This window comes from Callospermophilus lateralis, chromosome 7, assembly GCF_048772815.1.
Source record: "Callospermophilus lateralis isolate mCalLat2 chromosome 7, mCalLat2.hap1, whole genome shotgun sequence".
NCBI classification, from domain to species: domain Eukaryota; kingdom Metazoa; phylum Chordata; class Mammalia; order Rodentia; family Sciuridae; genus Callospermophilus; species Callospermophilus lateralis.
In genome coordinates, this window is record NC_135311.1 from 131,545,544 (window position 1) to 131,561,232 (window position 15,689).

The 15,689-nt window shown below is 57.6% G+C and overlaps 1 protein-coding gene across 1 annotated transcript in view; it reads left to right on the top strand.

Moving 5' to 3' along the window:
* Positions 1 to 13,937, top strand: part of Tas1r2 (taste 1 receptor member 2) — a 16,363-nt gene extending 2,426 nt beyond the window's left edge. Inside the window, exons 2-6 of the mRNA XM_076863299.2 lie at positions 1,075 to 1,375; positions 3,395 to 4,171; positions 5,841 to 6,050; positions 11,934 to 12,057; positions 13,009 to 13,937. Coding sequence (XP_076719414.2) covers positions 1,075 to 1,375; positions 3,395 to 4,171; positions 5,841 to 6,050; positions 11,934 to 12,057; positions 13,009 to 13,937 — 2,341 coding nt within the window. The remainder of the gene's footprint in view (positions 1 to 1,074; positions 1,376 to 3,394; positions 4,172 to 5,840; positions 6,051 to 11,933; positions 12,058 to 13,008) is intronic.
* Positions 13,938 to 15,689: the final 1,752 nt, after the last annotated feature.

Here is a 15,689-nt window from a genome sequence, read left to right on the forward strand (position 1 = left end):
GGTGGTGGTGGTAGTGGTGGTGGCGATGGTGGTGATGGTGATGGTGGTGATGGTGGTGGTGGTGGTGGTGGCGGTGGTGGTGATAGTGATGGTGGCGATGGTGATGGTGGTGATGGTGGTGATGGTGGTGATGGTGGTGGTGATAGTGATGGTGGCGATGGTGATGGTGGTGATGGTGGTGATGGTGGTGGTGGTGGTGGTGGTAGTGGTGGTGGTGGCGGTGGTGGTGATGGTGATGGTGGTGATGGTGGTGGCGATGGTGGTGGTGGTGGTGGTGATGGTGGTGGTGGTGATGGTGGTGATGGTGGTGGTGGTGAGGGTGGTGGTGATGGTGGTGATGGTGGCGGTGATGGTGGTGGTGGTGATGGTGGTGATGGTGATGGTGGTGATGGTGGTGGTGGTGAGGGTGGCGGTGATGGTGGTGATGGTGGCGGTGATGGTGGTGATGGTGGTGATGGTGATGGTGGTGATGGTGGTGGTGGTGAGGGTGGTGGTGATGGTGGTGATGGTGATGGTGGTGATGGTGGTGATGGTGGCGGTGATGGTGGTGATGGTGGTGATGGTGATGGTGGTGGTGGCAATGGTGGTGGCGATGGTGGTGGTGGTGATGGTGGTGATGGTGGTGGTGATGGCAGTGGTGGTGGTGATGGTGGTGGCGATGGTGGTGGTGGTGATGGCAGTGATGGCAGTGATGGTGGTGGTGACAGTGGTGGTGGTGGTGATGATGGCGGTGGTGGCGATGGTGGCGATGGTGGTGGTGGTGACGATGGTGGTGATGGTGACAATGGTGGCCATTATATGTACTGGGTGATGATGGTGACAGTAGATAATGGAGTTGTCTGTGGGTGACGGAGTGTTAGTGAGGGTGGCTACAAGGATCACAGTGTGGTGGTCACAGGGACACGAGTGACCCTAGAGATATGGTATGGTGGCAGGACTGTGCCAACATTTTCCAGAGTGGCTCCTCTTGGTTGGGGCTTGGCTTTCTCATGGGGAGGAGGGGGGCTGGCTGTCCCTCTGCTCTTCTCCCCTCCTTGCTCGGCCCGCTCCGCCTCACCTGGCCGTGGCCCCCAGGTACGACCTGAAGGTGCTGGGCTACAACCTGATGCAGGCCATGCGCTTCGCGGTGGAGGAGATCAACAACCACAGCAGCCTGCTGCCCGGCCTGCTGCTGGGCTACGAGATAGTGGACATCTGCTACCTCTCCAACAACGTGCAGCCCGTGCTCTACTTCCTGGCGCAGGAGGACTACTTCCTGCCCATCCTCGAGGACTACAGCGACTACGTGCCCCGCGTGGTGGCTGTCATTGGCCCTGACAACTCTGAGTCCACCAAGACGGTGGCCAACTTCCTCTCCCTCTTTCTCCTTCCACAGGTGAGGCTGCCGGACCCTGGGGGAAGGGGCGGGGCAGGGGACAGAAAGATGGTGACCCAGGAGGCTCAGAACCCCCCGCCCCCAACAGTCCCAGCCTGGGGGAGGCCGCCCAGGCTTTGGAGGCCGACGGGCCTGGGGTGCATCTTGGCCGACTCTCGGCTGCTGTGCGGCCTGGGCAGACCCCTGAGCCCTTCTGAGCCTGTTTCCCCACCTGTAAAATGAGAGGCCTGTCTGCAGAGTGAAGTCTGACCCGCAAGAGCTTCCAGCGCATAGTAGGTGGTCAGTAATGCTATGGTTATTAAGTAGAGCTCAGGAATGAACGCTCGGAAGGTGCTCAATGTTCTGAGAAAGTGCCCAGCACAGGATCTGCCCCATGGGGGTCCTCAGGAAAGTGCCATTAGGTAGCCACTGTTAACACTGTCATCGTCATCATGATTGAAAGTGCCCAGCCCAGTACTGGTTTAGAGTGTCTGCTCATCAGAGAGCAGCTGGCATAAGGCTTGGCACGCAGAAGGTTGTTACAACAACTGGAATCGTTGCTGTAGTTTTTACAAGTAAAAGCACCTGACTCAGGGTCTTGACACTTAGTAGGTGCTCAGGAAGTGTTCATGTTTGTATGGGAAGCATCTAGTCCAGGACTGAAGCCAGCCTGTCATTCAGGGAACAACTATTTCTTGAGCGCCTACTGTGCGCCAGGTGCTGTGGCAGGTGCTGGGGATACAGCCGGGAACCAAAGAAGCAAAGCCACTGTCCTCTTGGGGTCTGTCTTCTAGTGGGAGGGAGACAACAGGTGAAATAATCGGTGCTCCAGAATGTTCCAAGGCGTGTCGCTCAGCGGATAAAGGGCAAAGTCGAGCAGTGGGGCGGGAGGCAGGGGCAGAGGGGGAGACGGGGTGCAGGGAGGGTGCAGGCTTCAGTAGGGAGCGGCTCAGGGCACCTGGGAGAAGCGCCTTCCGGGAACAAGCAGCTTCCCAGGCCCCGAGCCCCCGCTGTGAGGACAGAACTGGGCGACCAGGACCCGGTGGGGGACAAGGAGAAGTCAGGGAGGCAGGGGCTGGGCACCCGATGGGCCCCTTGGGGGCCACTGAAGGCCTCTGGCTTTTCCCGAGTGACGCCAGGAGGCTTGGGGGTTTCCGCACGGAGCATCAGTGTGTGGCCTGTGTGCGTGGGGTCAGCTCAGCTGCGCAGGGGAAGGCGGGAGGACCAGGTGGAAATCCAGGCCGGGGATGACGATGTCCCAGCTGGGCCCAGGGGGCGGTGGCAGGTCCCGGATGGACACCTTCTGACTGAGTGCGCCTGGTGAGAGGCGAGGACGGGCTCCCTGCTGAGGGAGGGCAGGGCTGTGGCCTCGTGGGATTCCAGCGCAGTCAGGGCACGTGAGGTTTGAGAGGTCCGCAGGCTGTCACAAAGCCAGCCTGGTGTCCCCGAGAGGCCTGAGCCTGGTGGATGCCAGGAGCGTTGGCATGGAAACGGTGTTTACCACCACCGGGTGGTGTGGGGTCACCCCGGGAAGGACGGCAGATGGAAAAGAACCAGCAACACAAAGGGAACAGAAGGTGCATCGGGGACAAAACTAAGCGGTGGGAGCGGGAGGCCAGGGGAAGAGAGGGGGCCTGCGGATGGGCCTACTGATGACGGAGGTGCTCAGGGACACACAGTAGGTGCTCAGGAAATGTTGCTGGGTGGTGGGGAGGATAACAATGCCTAGCCAAGTGTTTGTCAGCTGCTGACTGTGATGATGATGGTGAGTATCACCTAGCTGGTGTGGCACACAGTAGGTGCTCAATAAGTGCTATTGCAATGATATCATCACGATGTTGCTGATGCAAAGCACCTAGCTGGTGTAGCACAGAGTAGGTGCTCCCATATGACTGCAGGACAACCCTGACAGTGGTGGTGTGACTGCCCAGCCCTGGAGTGGCTTGCAGCACGTGTTCCCCAAATGTCACGTGATGACTGCAGGTGGGCCCCCTTCCCCGTGGGCGCCTCACTAACGCGGGCGACCCCTCCCTCCGGCAGATCACCTACAGCGCCATCTCTGACCAGCTGCGTGACAAGCAGCGCTACCCGGCCATGCTGCGCACGGTGTCCGGTGCCAGCCACCACATCGAGGCCATGGTGCAGCTGATGCTCCACTTTGGCTGGAACTGGATCGTGGTGCTGGTGAGCAACGACGACTATGGCCGGGACAACAGCCAGCGGCTGGGCGACCGGCTGGCGGAGGGCGGCGACATCTGCATCGCCTTCCAGGAGGTGCTGCCCATGCCCGAGCCCGACCAGACGCTGACGCCCGACCAGCGGGTGCACCTGAGCGGCATCCTGTTCAAGCTGCAGCAGACCACGGCGCACGTGGTGGTGGTCTTCTCCCCCGAGCTGGCCCTGCACGTCTTCTTCGACCAGGTGCTGCGCTGGAACATCACTGGCACCGTGTGGATCGCCTCCGAGTCCTGGGCCATCGACCCCGTCCTGCACAACCTCACCGAGCTGCGCCACACGGGCACCTTCCTGGGCGTCACCACCCAGAAGGTGCCCATGGTGGGCTTCAGCGAGTTCCGCGTGCGCCGCGCTCAGGACGGACCGCCGCCCCCCAACAGGACCAGCTCGCGGGCCACCTGCAACCAGGAGTGTGACGCCTGCTTGAACATCACCGAGTCCTTCAACACCATCCTCACCAGCTCCGGGGAGCGCGTGGTCTACAGCGTGTACTCGGCCGTCTACGCCGTGGCCCACGCCCTGCACAGCCTCCTGGGTTGCACCCAGACCCACTGTGCCAAGGAGGTGGTCTACCCCTGGCGGGTGAGGCCCGAGGGGCAGGACAGACTCCACTCTGCCACGGGGCACTGCCTGCCTCCTTGCCAGGCTGCCCTGCCTCCCGGGGCACTGGGCAAAGGGGTGCGAGAGGCCATGGGCATCACCAGGCTCCGGATGCATAGAACCTGAGTACTTCCTGGTGCCCAAGCAAAATTCCTTTTAGAATTAGTTGCCATCCAAGAGAGTCAGTCTGTCCTTGGAGATTCAGGCAGAATTTGCTGGAATGAGTCCCAGGGGCAGGGGGCGCTTCAGTGTCCCCTGCAGGGACTGTGGGGGGGCTTGTGCTCCCCATGGGCTCCCTGAGGCCTGCATCCTGTTCTGCATGGCCTCGATTCTCTCCTGGAATCTGTGTTTTTCTGCGTTCACACCCACACAGCCCACCAGGAAGCCTTCCGGCTTGTGGAAGGTTTAACCGAGGGTCGGGGAAGCAGAGGGGAGTCGGAGATGCACGTGCCGTGCTTTGCTGCTGGACATCTCTGCTCTTCAACAGGTCCAGAGCCAGGACCTACCCACTGAGCAGGGAAGAGAGGACACTAGGACCAGCTGGCTTAGGGATCTTTCACTCTGCCAGACCCTGAGATGCAGGGAGCCCTGGATCCCCTGTAGCCCAACAGATCATCCCATCTATGGAGGAGAAAATCTAGGAGACAGAGGGGCAGGATATCTCAGCTGGAAGCTCTTTGGGGATCAGCCCCAAAAGGTTCAGTGACTTGCTCAAAGTCACACAGAAAATTGAAGACAAGAGGCAGGACTGGAGTTCAGGCCAGAGGATGCCCCGTTCAGAGCACACTGCAGTTAGTACCAGTCTCTGGGGGTGGGTAGGGACTACAACCAGAGCTGACCCCAAGGAGTGGGGAGACAGGGAGGACCCACGGAGCAGGGCAATCCCCTGCTGGCCTTTGTGGGTGAGAGACACAGTGGGCTCTGGGCCTCTTGAGGATGACCATGGTGACTTTCAGGGAAAGGGACACATGGGTCCAGGGGAGGGGAGTCTGTGCTATTTCTCAGGCACTCTGTATGCCCCTAATGTAGATTAATTCAGAGCCCAGAAGACATAGGGCCCTGCTGCTCCCACTGTGGAGAAGAAGAGGCTGTGTTCCGAGAGGTTAAGTGACAGGTGTGGGGCCTCAGGGCAAGTGGTAGAGCTGCGGTCTGGACCCAGTGCTCCTGATTCCAAGGCCAGAGCCCTCAGACCCCAGAGCCTCCCACATGGCTTCTTTCTGAGGACTTCCTGCCTGGATTTACAGATGGGGAGCCCGCGGTTGTGGGTGGAGCCCGCGGTTGTGGGTGGGGCCCGCGGTTGTGGGTGGGGCCCGCGGTTGTGGGTGGGGCCCGCGGTTGTGGGTGGAGCCCGCTGTGGGTGGGGCCCGCGGTTGTGGGTGGAGCCCGCGGTTGTGGGTGGAGCTCGCGTTGTGGGTGGAGCCCGCGGTTGTGGGTGGGGCCCGCTGTGGGTGGGGCCCGCGGTTGTGGGTGGGGCCCGCTGTGGGTGGGGCCCGCGGTTGTGGGTGGGGCCCGTGGTTGTGGGTGGGGCCCGCGGTTGTGGGTGGGGCCCGCGGTTGTGGGTGGAGCCCGCGGTTGTGGGTGGAGCCCTCGCTCGGGACTGGCCAGACTGATGTCGGCTCCGCTTCTCTCTCCCGCCCTCTGACCGCTCCAGCTACTCGAGAAGATCTGGAAGGTCAACTTCACCCTCCTGGGCAACCAGATCTTCTTTGACCAGCAAGGGGACGTGCCCATGCGCCTGGACGTCATCCAGTGGCGATGGGATCTGCCACTGAACCCCTTCCCGAGCGTCGCCTCCTACTACCCGGCGGAGCGGCGGCTCAGGAACATCGGCAACATCTCCTGGCACGCCCACAACAACACGGTCAGCCCCGGCACCGCCAGTGGGTGGCCTGGGCCCTTTTTATCAGGAGGGAACCCGGACCTCAGCGTGGGGGGGGGGGCGGGGGTCTCTGTTTGTCCTACAGTCTGGGTCCTGTCCTTCCCTGTTGAAGGAGAACTGGGTGGTCAGGGGGATGCAGGGGCCTCTGCCAAGTAAACTTCACTGAGCTTGTGTGCGCCAAGGACTTCAGTTCTCCTGTCATTCCCCAGGGGATGGAGGCTAACATCTTCCCAATTTATGGGTTAGGACACTGAAGGCACAGAGAGGTTGCTTGACTTGCCTAAGCCCACACAGCTTGTCCCCAGTGGAGCTTCCCTATATATAGAACTCTGCTCAGTCTGTCGTTGAAGTCTCCCGCTTTGTCCTGGTAGCCAGGCCCTCAACTGTGTCTGGTGACTGCCCATCTGCAGCTATTTTGTTTTACCCTCTTTGGAAAATAGACCATCAGAATTCTGCAGGAGCCGGTGAGATAGAGAGCAGCCTGGTGGAGTTGGGGAGGGGACCCAGGACCTACCAGCATCTGCAAGATCCTTTGTCACTCTCCCTGGTTCCAGAGGAGCCTGGGGCTGCTGGTTCCTGAGCTTCTTGAAGGGGGGCTGTCAGGGAGTGGGCCAGGGGGAGACCTTTGTTGGTCCCCTGGGGCTGCAGTGAGCACTGGGCGGAAGCAGACAGTCCTGGGCTGGAAGCCTGAGCTCAGCTGTCGGGCTGGTTCCTGCACAGGGCGGTGCCGCTGCGGGCCCCCTCCTGGCTTCTGGAGGCTTCCATCACTCTCTGGCAAACCTGACCTGTGGACGCTCCAGCTCCATCTCCTCTTCCCCTTCGCCAGGCCTCCTGTTCTCCTCTGTGCGTCTGAGTTCAAATGTCCCCTCTGTAGAAGGGCACCAGTCATAGAGGGTTAGGGACCACCCATTGTCATATGTCCTCATCTTAATGTGTCTGCAGTGACCCTATTTCCCATCAGGTCGCCTACTGAGGTCCTGGGGGTTAGGACTTCAAGGGGACACAGCAGGCAGAGGCCCTTGCAACCCCCGTATGAGACTGGGTCTCCCCAGAAATCTGAGATAGGAGATGAGCCCAGAATATTCTCCTTGAGGATGGAAGAGGCCAGAGAGACCACTAGGGAGGAGGGACGGTCAGTCCCAGTGAGGTCCTCCAGCTGGACACTGCCTGAGCCAGTGAAGCTCCATCTTCCCAGGTCCTTCTGAGGAGCCACCTTGCCTCCCGAGGGACGGAAGAGGGCAGCACTGACCTGCTGGCTGCCGTCGCATGGCCAGGAGTCAGTGGGAGCTGACCCTGTGTTTCCGGGTCCCCTGTGAGTGCCGCAGCTTCTAGATCACTGGCCTGAACCCTCAGCCGCCTCGTCCTTGTGGCTGCACCTGCTGCGGCTCCGCCTTAGCAGTGACCCCCAAGGCTCCCCGTGAGTGCCCCGGACTCCAGACCACCCTTCCACCCACCCCTGTCTCCAAGCCCCAGCCTCATACCTCCTCCTTTCTCGGGCTTGCCATTCACTGGCACGAGGACCCCAGAATGCCAGGCGGTGACCGCAGAGCCCTGTGGGGACCGGGATCCTGCCTCCTACGGTCTAGGGTGCACCCCCAAATCCAAACAACCAGTTCACCAAGTGCCCTACTGTCATGGTAGGGGGGTCGGGGTGACCAGTCTCTCACCTTAGAAAGGATGTCTGGCATTCCCCAGACCACTGGACCCCTAAGCTGTGCCCCCTCAGCTCCAGGGTTCTTCTTCTACCCTCTGCATCTGCGGCTCTTCCTTGGACATAAATAAAAAATACTGGTGCCGGGAGCAGTGGCGTACACCCAGCGGCTAGGGAGGCTGAGGCAGGAGGATCACAAGTTCAAAGCCAGCCTCAGCAAAACCGAGGCGCTAAGCAACCCAGCGAGACCCCGTCTCTAAATAAAATACAACATAGGGCTGGGGATGGGCTCAGTGGTCGAGTGCCCTGAGTTCAATCCCTGGTACCAAAAAAAAAAAAAAAAAAGTACTGGCTACTTCCTACTCACAGGTCCTGTTAGCATGAAGCCATGGTACCGTGGACCAGGTGACCTGCCAGGTCAAGGTGACCAAGCTCCATGCAGCCTGCCTTGTGACAGAGAGTAACAGAGTAAATTTAACTGCGTGATAAGCTAGCGAATGTTAGTAATTTGACATCTTTTTAAAAATATTTATTTTTATAACTACTCCAAATGTTATTCTCACGGCTCCCCATAAGTTTGGGTCTGTTTTAAATTTTTGAAATTATTCATTATGGTAAAAACATCAAATTCATCGTCTTAGCCATTTAGGTGTACAACATAGTGATGGGTCTGGGCCACAGCGCTCTAAAATTTTTCATCTTGCAAAGCTGAAACTCAGCTTTGGGTTTCCAGTGAATGACCCCATGCCCCCGCCCCCGGCTCCCTGGGAACGATCATCCCACTTTCTGAGTTTGACTCCTTCAGTGACCTCGTGTAAGTGGACTCCGACAGTAGTCATCTTTCTGTGAAGGTCCATTGTGTTTGAATCTTCATTAGTCTCAGAGTGTTTTCTAATTTCCCTTGTGAACACCTTGACCCACTGTTGTTTAGGGGTGTGTTATTTAAGGTCTCGCATTCTCCAATTCCCTTCTGTTGTTGATTTCTGATTTCATTACGGTGTGGCTGGAGAACATACCTGGCACGATTTGAATCCTCTTAAATTTATTAAAAGTTGTTTGGTGACCTGCTATGCAGCCTGTCCTGGAGACCTGTCATAGCTAGATCTGGGGTGAGACTCATGTGTGGAAGACTTGGTCCCCAGCTGGTGACTCTATTGGGAGCGGGTGGAAACCTTAGGAGGTGGAGCCTAGTTGGGAAACCTGGGTCACTGGGGGACCCTGGACTTTTCCTCTCTCTCTCTCTGCTTCCTGGCCACCCTGAAAGTGAGCCACTTTGCCCCACCACATCATTCTGCCATGATGTCCTCGTCTCTCAACCCCCAGGCCCAGAAATAATGGAGTTGGCTGAAACCTTTGAAACCTTGGGCCAAAATAAATATTTTCTCCTTTAAATTGATTTTCTCAGGCATTTTCTTACAATGACTGGCAGCCAACCCACACAGACAAGTCCCACATGCACTTGAGAAGATTATGTATCCCACTGCTCTTAGGAAGAGCGGTGTAGGTGTTCTCTGGGTTTTGTTGATTGATGGTGCTGTTCAAATCTTTCATTTCATTGTTGATCTTCTGTTTAGTTCTATAAATTACTGAAAATAGAATACTGAAGTTACCACCTATTGTTGAATATTATATGCTGAATTATCTATGCCTTCAAAATTCTGATTCTTTTTTTCTTTTTGCTTTATGTATTTTGGGGCTCTTTTGTTGGGGGCATACATGTTTATGTTTATAGTTGCTGTATCTTCTTGATGGATTAGGTATTTATTATTATAAAATATCTTTCTTTTCTTCTAGTAACCATATTTGTTGGTATTTATCCCCTCTGGCTTCCTTTGAGATTTTTGTCTTTGTTATTGCAGTTTGAATATAATGTGCAGTGTAGTTCCTTTGGCATTTATTCTGTTTGGTGTTCTTGAGCTCCCTGAATCTATGCTTTTGTGTTTGTCATTGATTTTGGAAAATTTTCAGCCACTATTACTTTAAATCCTTCTGTACCTTTACCTCTTGTCCTTCTGGGATGTAATTGTCCCCTGGTTCTTAGATATTCTGGTCCCCACACCCAATGTTTTTCTCCTTATTTTTCAGGTTGGGAAATTTCCATCGATAGATCTTCAAGCCCACCGATGAACCCACAGTGGCACTTTATATTTCTGTTATTTTACTTGGGTCTTTTTGTTTTTAGCATTACATTTTCATTCTTTCCTAGAATTTCCATTTTTCTACCAACATGACTCATCATTTCTTGTTTCGTCCACTTTTTCAAGTAGAGCTCTTAGCCAATTAATCAGTTTGTTTTAAATCCCTTCTCTGATAATTCCAAAATATTGGTCATAGCTGAGTCTAGTTCTAATGACTGTATTGTCCTTTCAGACTGTTTTTTTGTTTGTTTTTTTTTTGCCAGTTAGCATGCCTTGTGATTTTTTTGGTGAAAACCAGACGTGATGGACTAGGTAAAAGGAACTGAGATCAATATTTTTAGTATGAGATTTTAGGCTTCTCTGGATAGGAGTTAGGCTATTTTTACTGTTTTATGTACTGTGGGGTCATAAGCTAAAATTTCCTGCCGTGTCCCTTGGGCTTCCCTAGAGACTCTTTCTTGTGAAGTCTGGGCACCTTGCAGGTCTTGGCACCGTGAGCCTCGGTTACCCTGCGGGAGCCTGATGGGTGTGGGGGGGAGGGGGAGGGGCAGCATCCCTGGATCCTGGGATTAGGGCTCAGTCTCCCAGCAACCTGCACCCCGATGTGCTCCCTCTCCCTTTAGGTCTCTACTCTAGGGTCACCCGCTCAGTGAGGCCTTTCTCACTGGCCACATTGGACATCGCAGGCTGCTCCCCACCATTCCCTACCCCCTCGCACGGTTTTGATTTTCTTCACGGTGTTTATAACCGTGGTCTGTCGTATTTCACGTTTTGGTCTCTCTTCCCCTAAGTCCCCTTGGAGCAGGATCTTTGTACCCGTTAGTCACTGCTCTGTTCCTGGTGCCCAGTGGCTTTCTGAGTGAGTGAATGACCACAGGACGAGGTTCCAGGGCACGAGGCAGGACGGATTTGGTTACCTGGGAGAGGATGAGGAGGCTGTCCAGTGTAGGAGTGGGCAGAGGATACACGGCGATGCTGCCCGGTGGTCGGTGTGCGTGAGGGGTGTGTGTGCGCGTGCGTGCGTGTTGGTGTACACATCCCTGCATGTGCGAGGTCATGTGCCAGGTGAAGACCATGGAACCCTTCTCATGATGGACGTGTGAGGGACGGTGACAAGAAATCTGGAAATGTCATCTGATATCCATGCACGAGAGGACAGGAGGGGTGGAACTCGAAGACAGAGACCTCAGAGGACCCGGACTTCAGAGTTGAGCAGAGAGGGCGCTGGGGCCCGGTGTCCCACGGTGACTCCCTTGCTGGGCCCCGGGCTCTTCTTCTGTGAACTCTGTGACACTGTCCTAATTTGTCACCAGAATGATTTTCACACAGCCCAAACCCAGCAGGCTGCTTGCACACTTGAAGCCCTGGTTGTCCGCCCCACATTGTTGGCGTGTCCCAGATGAGTTGAGAAGGGGCTCTCCTAACCTCAGCTCGGCCCGCACACGCCGACTGCCACCATCTGCAGCTTCCTGGTCATGTCCCCCTCCCCTACCTTGTTGCTCTTTCCATTTCCTTTCCACGCGATCCGTCCTCTCGATGCGTGAGGCTTGGAGGCTTCCTCTGCTGGATTCTTCTAGGTTCTAGAAATCTTAGCGAAGATTGTCCTTGTCCACCTGTTGTTCTCTACCTGAAAACCCTGCCCCTCCAGAAGGACGTGCTCAATGATAGTCTTGGTTGCAAGAAGATGGTGGTGGCAAAGAGTTAATTTATTGCTCACATAATTGAAAACTCTAGAGGTAGACTGTGGGGCCTCAGGCAAGGATGGATCCAGGGTCTCACTCTCTCCATCTCTTGGGTACTTTGTCCCCTTTGTGACAAGATGGCTGCCAGCAGCTCCAGATTGCCTCCTGTCCTCTCAGCAACCTCAGAGAGTCTCTGCCTCAACAGAGGAAGGTGGACTAGGTCTCGGGCAGGTAAAACTAAGAGGGTCCTTCAAAGCCACAGTTCTAACGGCGACTCCAGGCTCTGTCCCTTTGCTAGTGAGGGCCAGGCTTCCCTCCCCTGAGCACCCCCTCTTTGGGGAGAGTGTGGAGGCCCCGAGTGGGGAAAGGGTCTCAGGGTCTCTTGTCCCCCCAGGTCCCCACGTCCATGTGCTCTAAGAACTGTGAGCTGGGACAGAGGAAGAAGCCGGTGGGCATCCACCCCTGCTGCTTCGAGTGCATCGACTGCTCCCCGGGCAGCTTCCGCAACCAGACCTCAGGTACAGCCCGCGCCAGGCCGCAGGCCCACCCCTGCCCCTTCAACCAGACCTGTCTGGCCCTGTCCTGCCCTGGGGAGGTGCGGGTCCCAAGGCCAGGGACCACGACTGATTCCTCGTGTGGCTCCTGGTTACCTGGCGGGGAGAAGCCATGAGAGCTGCAGGCCCGGGGCCAGCGGCAGGGCTTGCTCCCCCTGCACACAGCTCGGGCTGGGGTTTCAGGCAGAGAGTGTCCACTCGATGGACGTCCCCACAGAAGGACGGTCGGCCGACCCGGGCAGCACCCGCCCACCGCTCTCTGGCCCCTACGTGCCCAGGTGGTGCGGAGCCCAGTGGCGGCTCAGGGGCGGCGCTGACTGCGGAGTGAGCATCTTTCCCGAGAGACCCCAGCTTGGGGGATGTCACCTCTGTGACCACTTAGTGTAGCGCGGTTCAGAGTCGAGTCTCAACATTTTGATGTTCTGACTTCGCTGATGGCGAGTTGAGTGAGAGGCTTCGTCTCCTGATAAAGCGCTCGCTTCCTCCTCCCGAGCTCGTGGGAGGTTCCCCGGGCCTCCCCCTCCCAGGGGCTGGCTTTCACCCGCTTTCCGGGGCCTTCCAACCCAGGGGCCTGCCACAGCGGTCAGTGCTAGAAACAGTGCTGACTGGGGGGGCTCCTTGAGGAGGTTGATCTCTCGCCCGCCAGAGGCCGGGTCTCAGGAGGAACTACAGTTGGAGGCTCTGAGTCAAGGGGGCCTGGGTTCAAATCTAGTCTCTTTAACTTATGCGCTGTGTGGCTTTAGGAAAATTACGCAGCCTGGCTGGGCCTCAGTTTCCTCGTCTGTGGAATGGAGTTTCAGGGGCATTTGGAGAGCCAGCGGCGTGGACCCTGCCTGCAGGAGCCCCTTACCGTCTCTGGCCTGGGGCTGGGCCCGGAGGCGGGTGCATGACAGGGGCTGTTGTGGGTTTTTGTAGATGAGTATGTGTGCCAGCCCTGCCCGAGCTCCACGTGGTCCCACAGGAAAGACACCTCCTGCTTCCAGCGGCGGCTGACCTTCCTCGAGTGGCACGAGGCGCCCACCATCATCGTGGCCATGCTGGCCGTCCTGGGCTTCCTCAGCACGCTGGCCACCCTGGTCATATTCTGGTGGCACTTCCCGACGCCCATGGTGCGCTCGGCTGGGGGCCCCATGTGCTTCCTGATGCTGGGGCCGCTGCTGCTGGCCTACGCCATGACGTGGGTGTACGTGGGGCCGCCCTCGGCCTTCCGGTGCCTGTGCCGCCAGGCCTTCTTCACCCTCTGCTTCACCGTCTGCATCTCCTGCATCACCGCGCGCTCTTTCCAGATCATGTACGTCTTCAAGATGGCCCGCCACCTCCCGCGGGCCTACGGCTTCTGGGTCCGCTACCACGGGCCCTACGCCTTCGTGGCGCTCATGACGGCCATCAAGGCGGCCATCGTGGTGGGCAACATGCTGGGCACCAGCACCAACCCCACCGTCCATTCCGACCCCGACGATCACAACGCCATGATCGTCTCCTGCCACCCCAACTACCGCAACGGGCTGCTCTTCAACACCAGCATGGACCTGCTGCTGTCCGTGGTGGGCTTCACCTTCGCCTACCTGGGCAAGGAGCTGCCCACCAACTACAACGAGGCCAGGTTCATCACCCTCAGCATGACCTTCTCCTTCACCTCCTCCATCTCCCTCTGCACCTTCATGTCGGTGCACGACGGCGTGCTGGTCACCATCATGGACGTCTTGGTCACGGTGCTCAATTTCCTGGCCATCACCCTGGGGTACTTCGGCCCCAAGTGCTACCTGATCCTCTTCTACCCCGAGCGCAACACCACAGCCTACTTCAACAGCATGATCCAGGGCTACACCATGAGGAAGGACTAGCCCTGCCGCTGGGTCTGCCATGAGGCCTGGGCGAGGGGAGACGGGGCCAGGGTCTCAGAGGGACACCTGGCTGTCATGCGCCAGGACTCCCACCTCGCCCCGGTCTGACACTTGGCATTCCTCTGAGGTTCTCTGCAGCCTGGCCGGGCTTACCCGCTTGGGGACGGACGCCTGAAAATGTCCACACTTTGTCCCTTTCCCTTGAGCTGTTTCATTTGTCAGGCGCTGCCACTTGCTTCTAGGAGACATGACCCAAGGTGACCTATTGGTCTCCAAGGACAAAGTCTGATTTAGCGGCTCACTGCCGCCACCTGGTGGTCGCATTGGGCACCTGCAGGCTCCGGCCGGTTGCCCTCAGTCATGCTGGAGGCTGACTTCCCGTGCTGATGGGGGCTGGGGTTGGTGCGAGTCCCCACTTGCTGCCTGGCGTCAATCCCTTTCCCAAAGAGCCCAGACCGGGCCTCCATGTTCTAGGTGACGGCTGGGCACAGAGGGTGCTTCATATGTGGCTGGGAATAAACCTCTCTTGGCAAAGTGGACGCTCTTCCTTTCTGTTTTCAGAGGTTTCCTGAGGAAGGACAGGTGGACCCTGAGGGCTTGGTTTCTGTCCCAGCATTGCCCCCACCCAGCTCCGTGACCTTGGGTCAGTTACTTACTGACCCTGAGCCTTCATTTCCTCACCTCCAAATGGGAACACGCGTTCCTTCAGAGGGACATTGAGGGTCAGAGGTCATGTTGTAGGTGCTCAATAAACACCACCTTCTGCAAACTGACCCACCCCCGACACCGTCGGGACAGCATGAGCGTGGGGCCTGCTAATGGCCAGATTCCAGGGTGCGCCATGCCCGGCCTGCGATGCTGGCCTCTGTAGGAAGTCAGCCTCCTCCAGTGTCCCCAGAGCCCTGCTGCTGCCTGGGGGACCCAGCCTTGGGCAGCCACAGAGCCAGCGTGCTGTGGTCTGGCCACGTCTGCTCTGCTGCATCCTGGAGAAGCTGTGCCGTGGGGCGAGGGTCTGCCCAACCGAAGCACCCTCCCTGGTGGACTCCAGCGGCTGAGGGGCCCTGGCTTCCCCGGATGCAGGGGTCAGCCTGGCCCCTCTCGGCTCACAGACTTCTAGTGCTGAGAGGCTGCCCGCAGGGACGAGTGACTGGCCCAGGGCACTCAGCCTGCAGGCGGGAGGGCCAGGATCAGGGGTTCCTTGCTCAGGAGAGGAGCGAGCTCCCTGCAGCACCCATCCATGTGCCCTGTGGGCCTTCCCCGCACAGCCCGGGAGTGATGCAGCTCGTCCAGACTGACCCCAGCACTGACCCCAGCAGAGACAGCTTCCATGAGCTGATTGACAGCTGGGAGGGCGGGCTGCCTCCTCCTGGTCCCTGGTTCACCTCTTTCACCCTTCAAGGCAGTGGGTGGTGGGGTCTTGGCTAAAGTCACTGGCATGCGGGGTCGGGGGGTGGCCTTCCTTTTTAAAGTCTCGTCTTCATAATGGTGGGGTGGTGCCTATTTTTCTTCCCCGGGCCTCCTTCTGGAACCAGAAGAACAGGTGCGCCATGAATCCTGATGGCAAATCACCTTTGACACCCTCTCCTTCCGCTCCCAACCGGTTCCCTCACCACGGTCCCCTGAAATCAGTACCGCCTTGGGTGCCAGGTCCCAAGAGGCGTTTAGAAATATGAAACAGATGTATATCTCTCGGTCTTCACAGGGGTTTGGTTTCAGGGCCTCCCAGGGATACCCAAATCTGAGGAGGCTCAA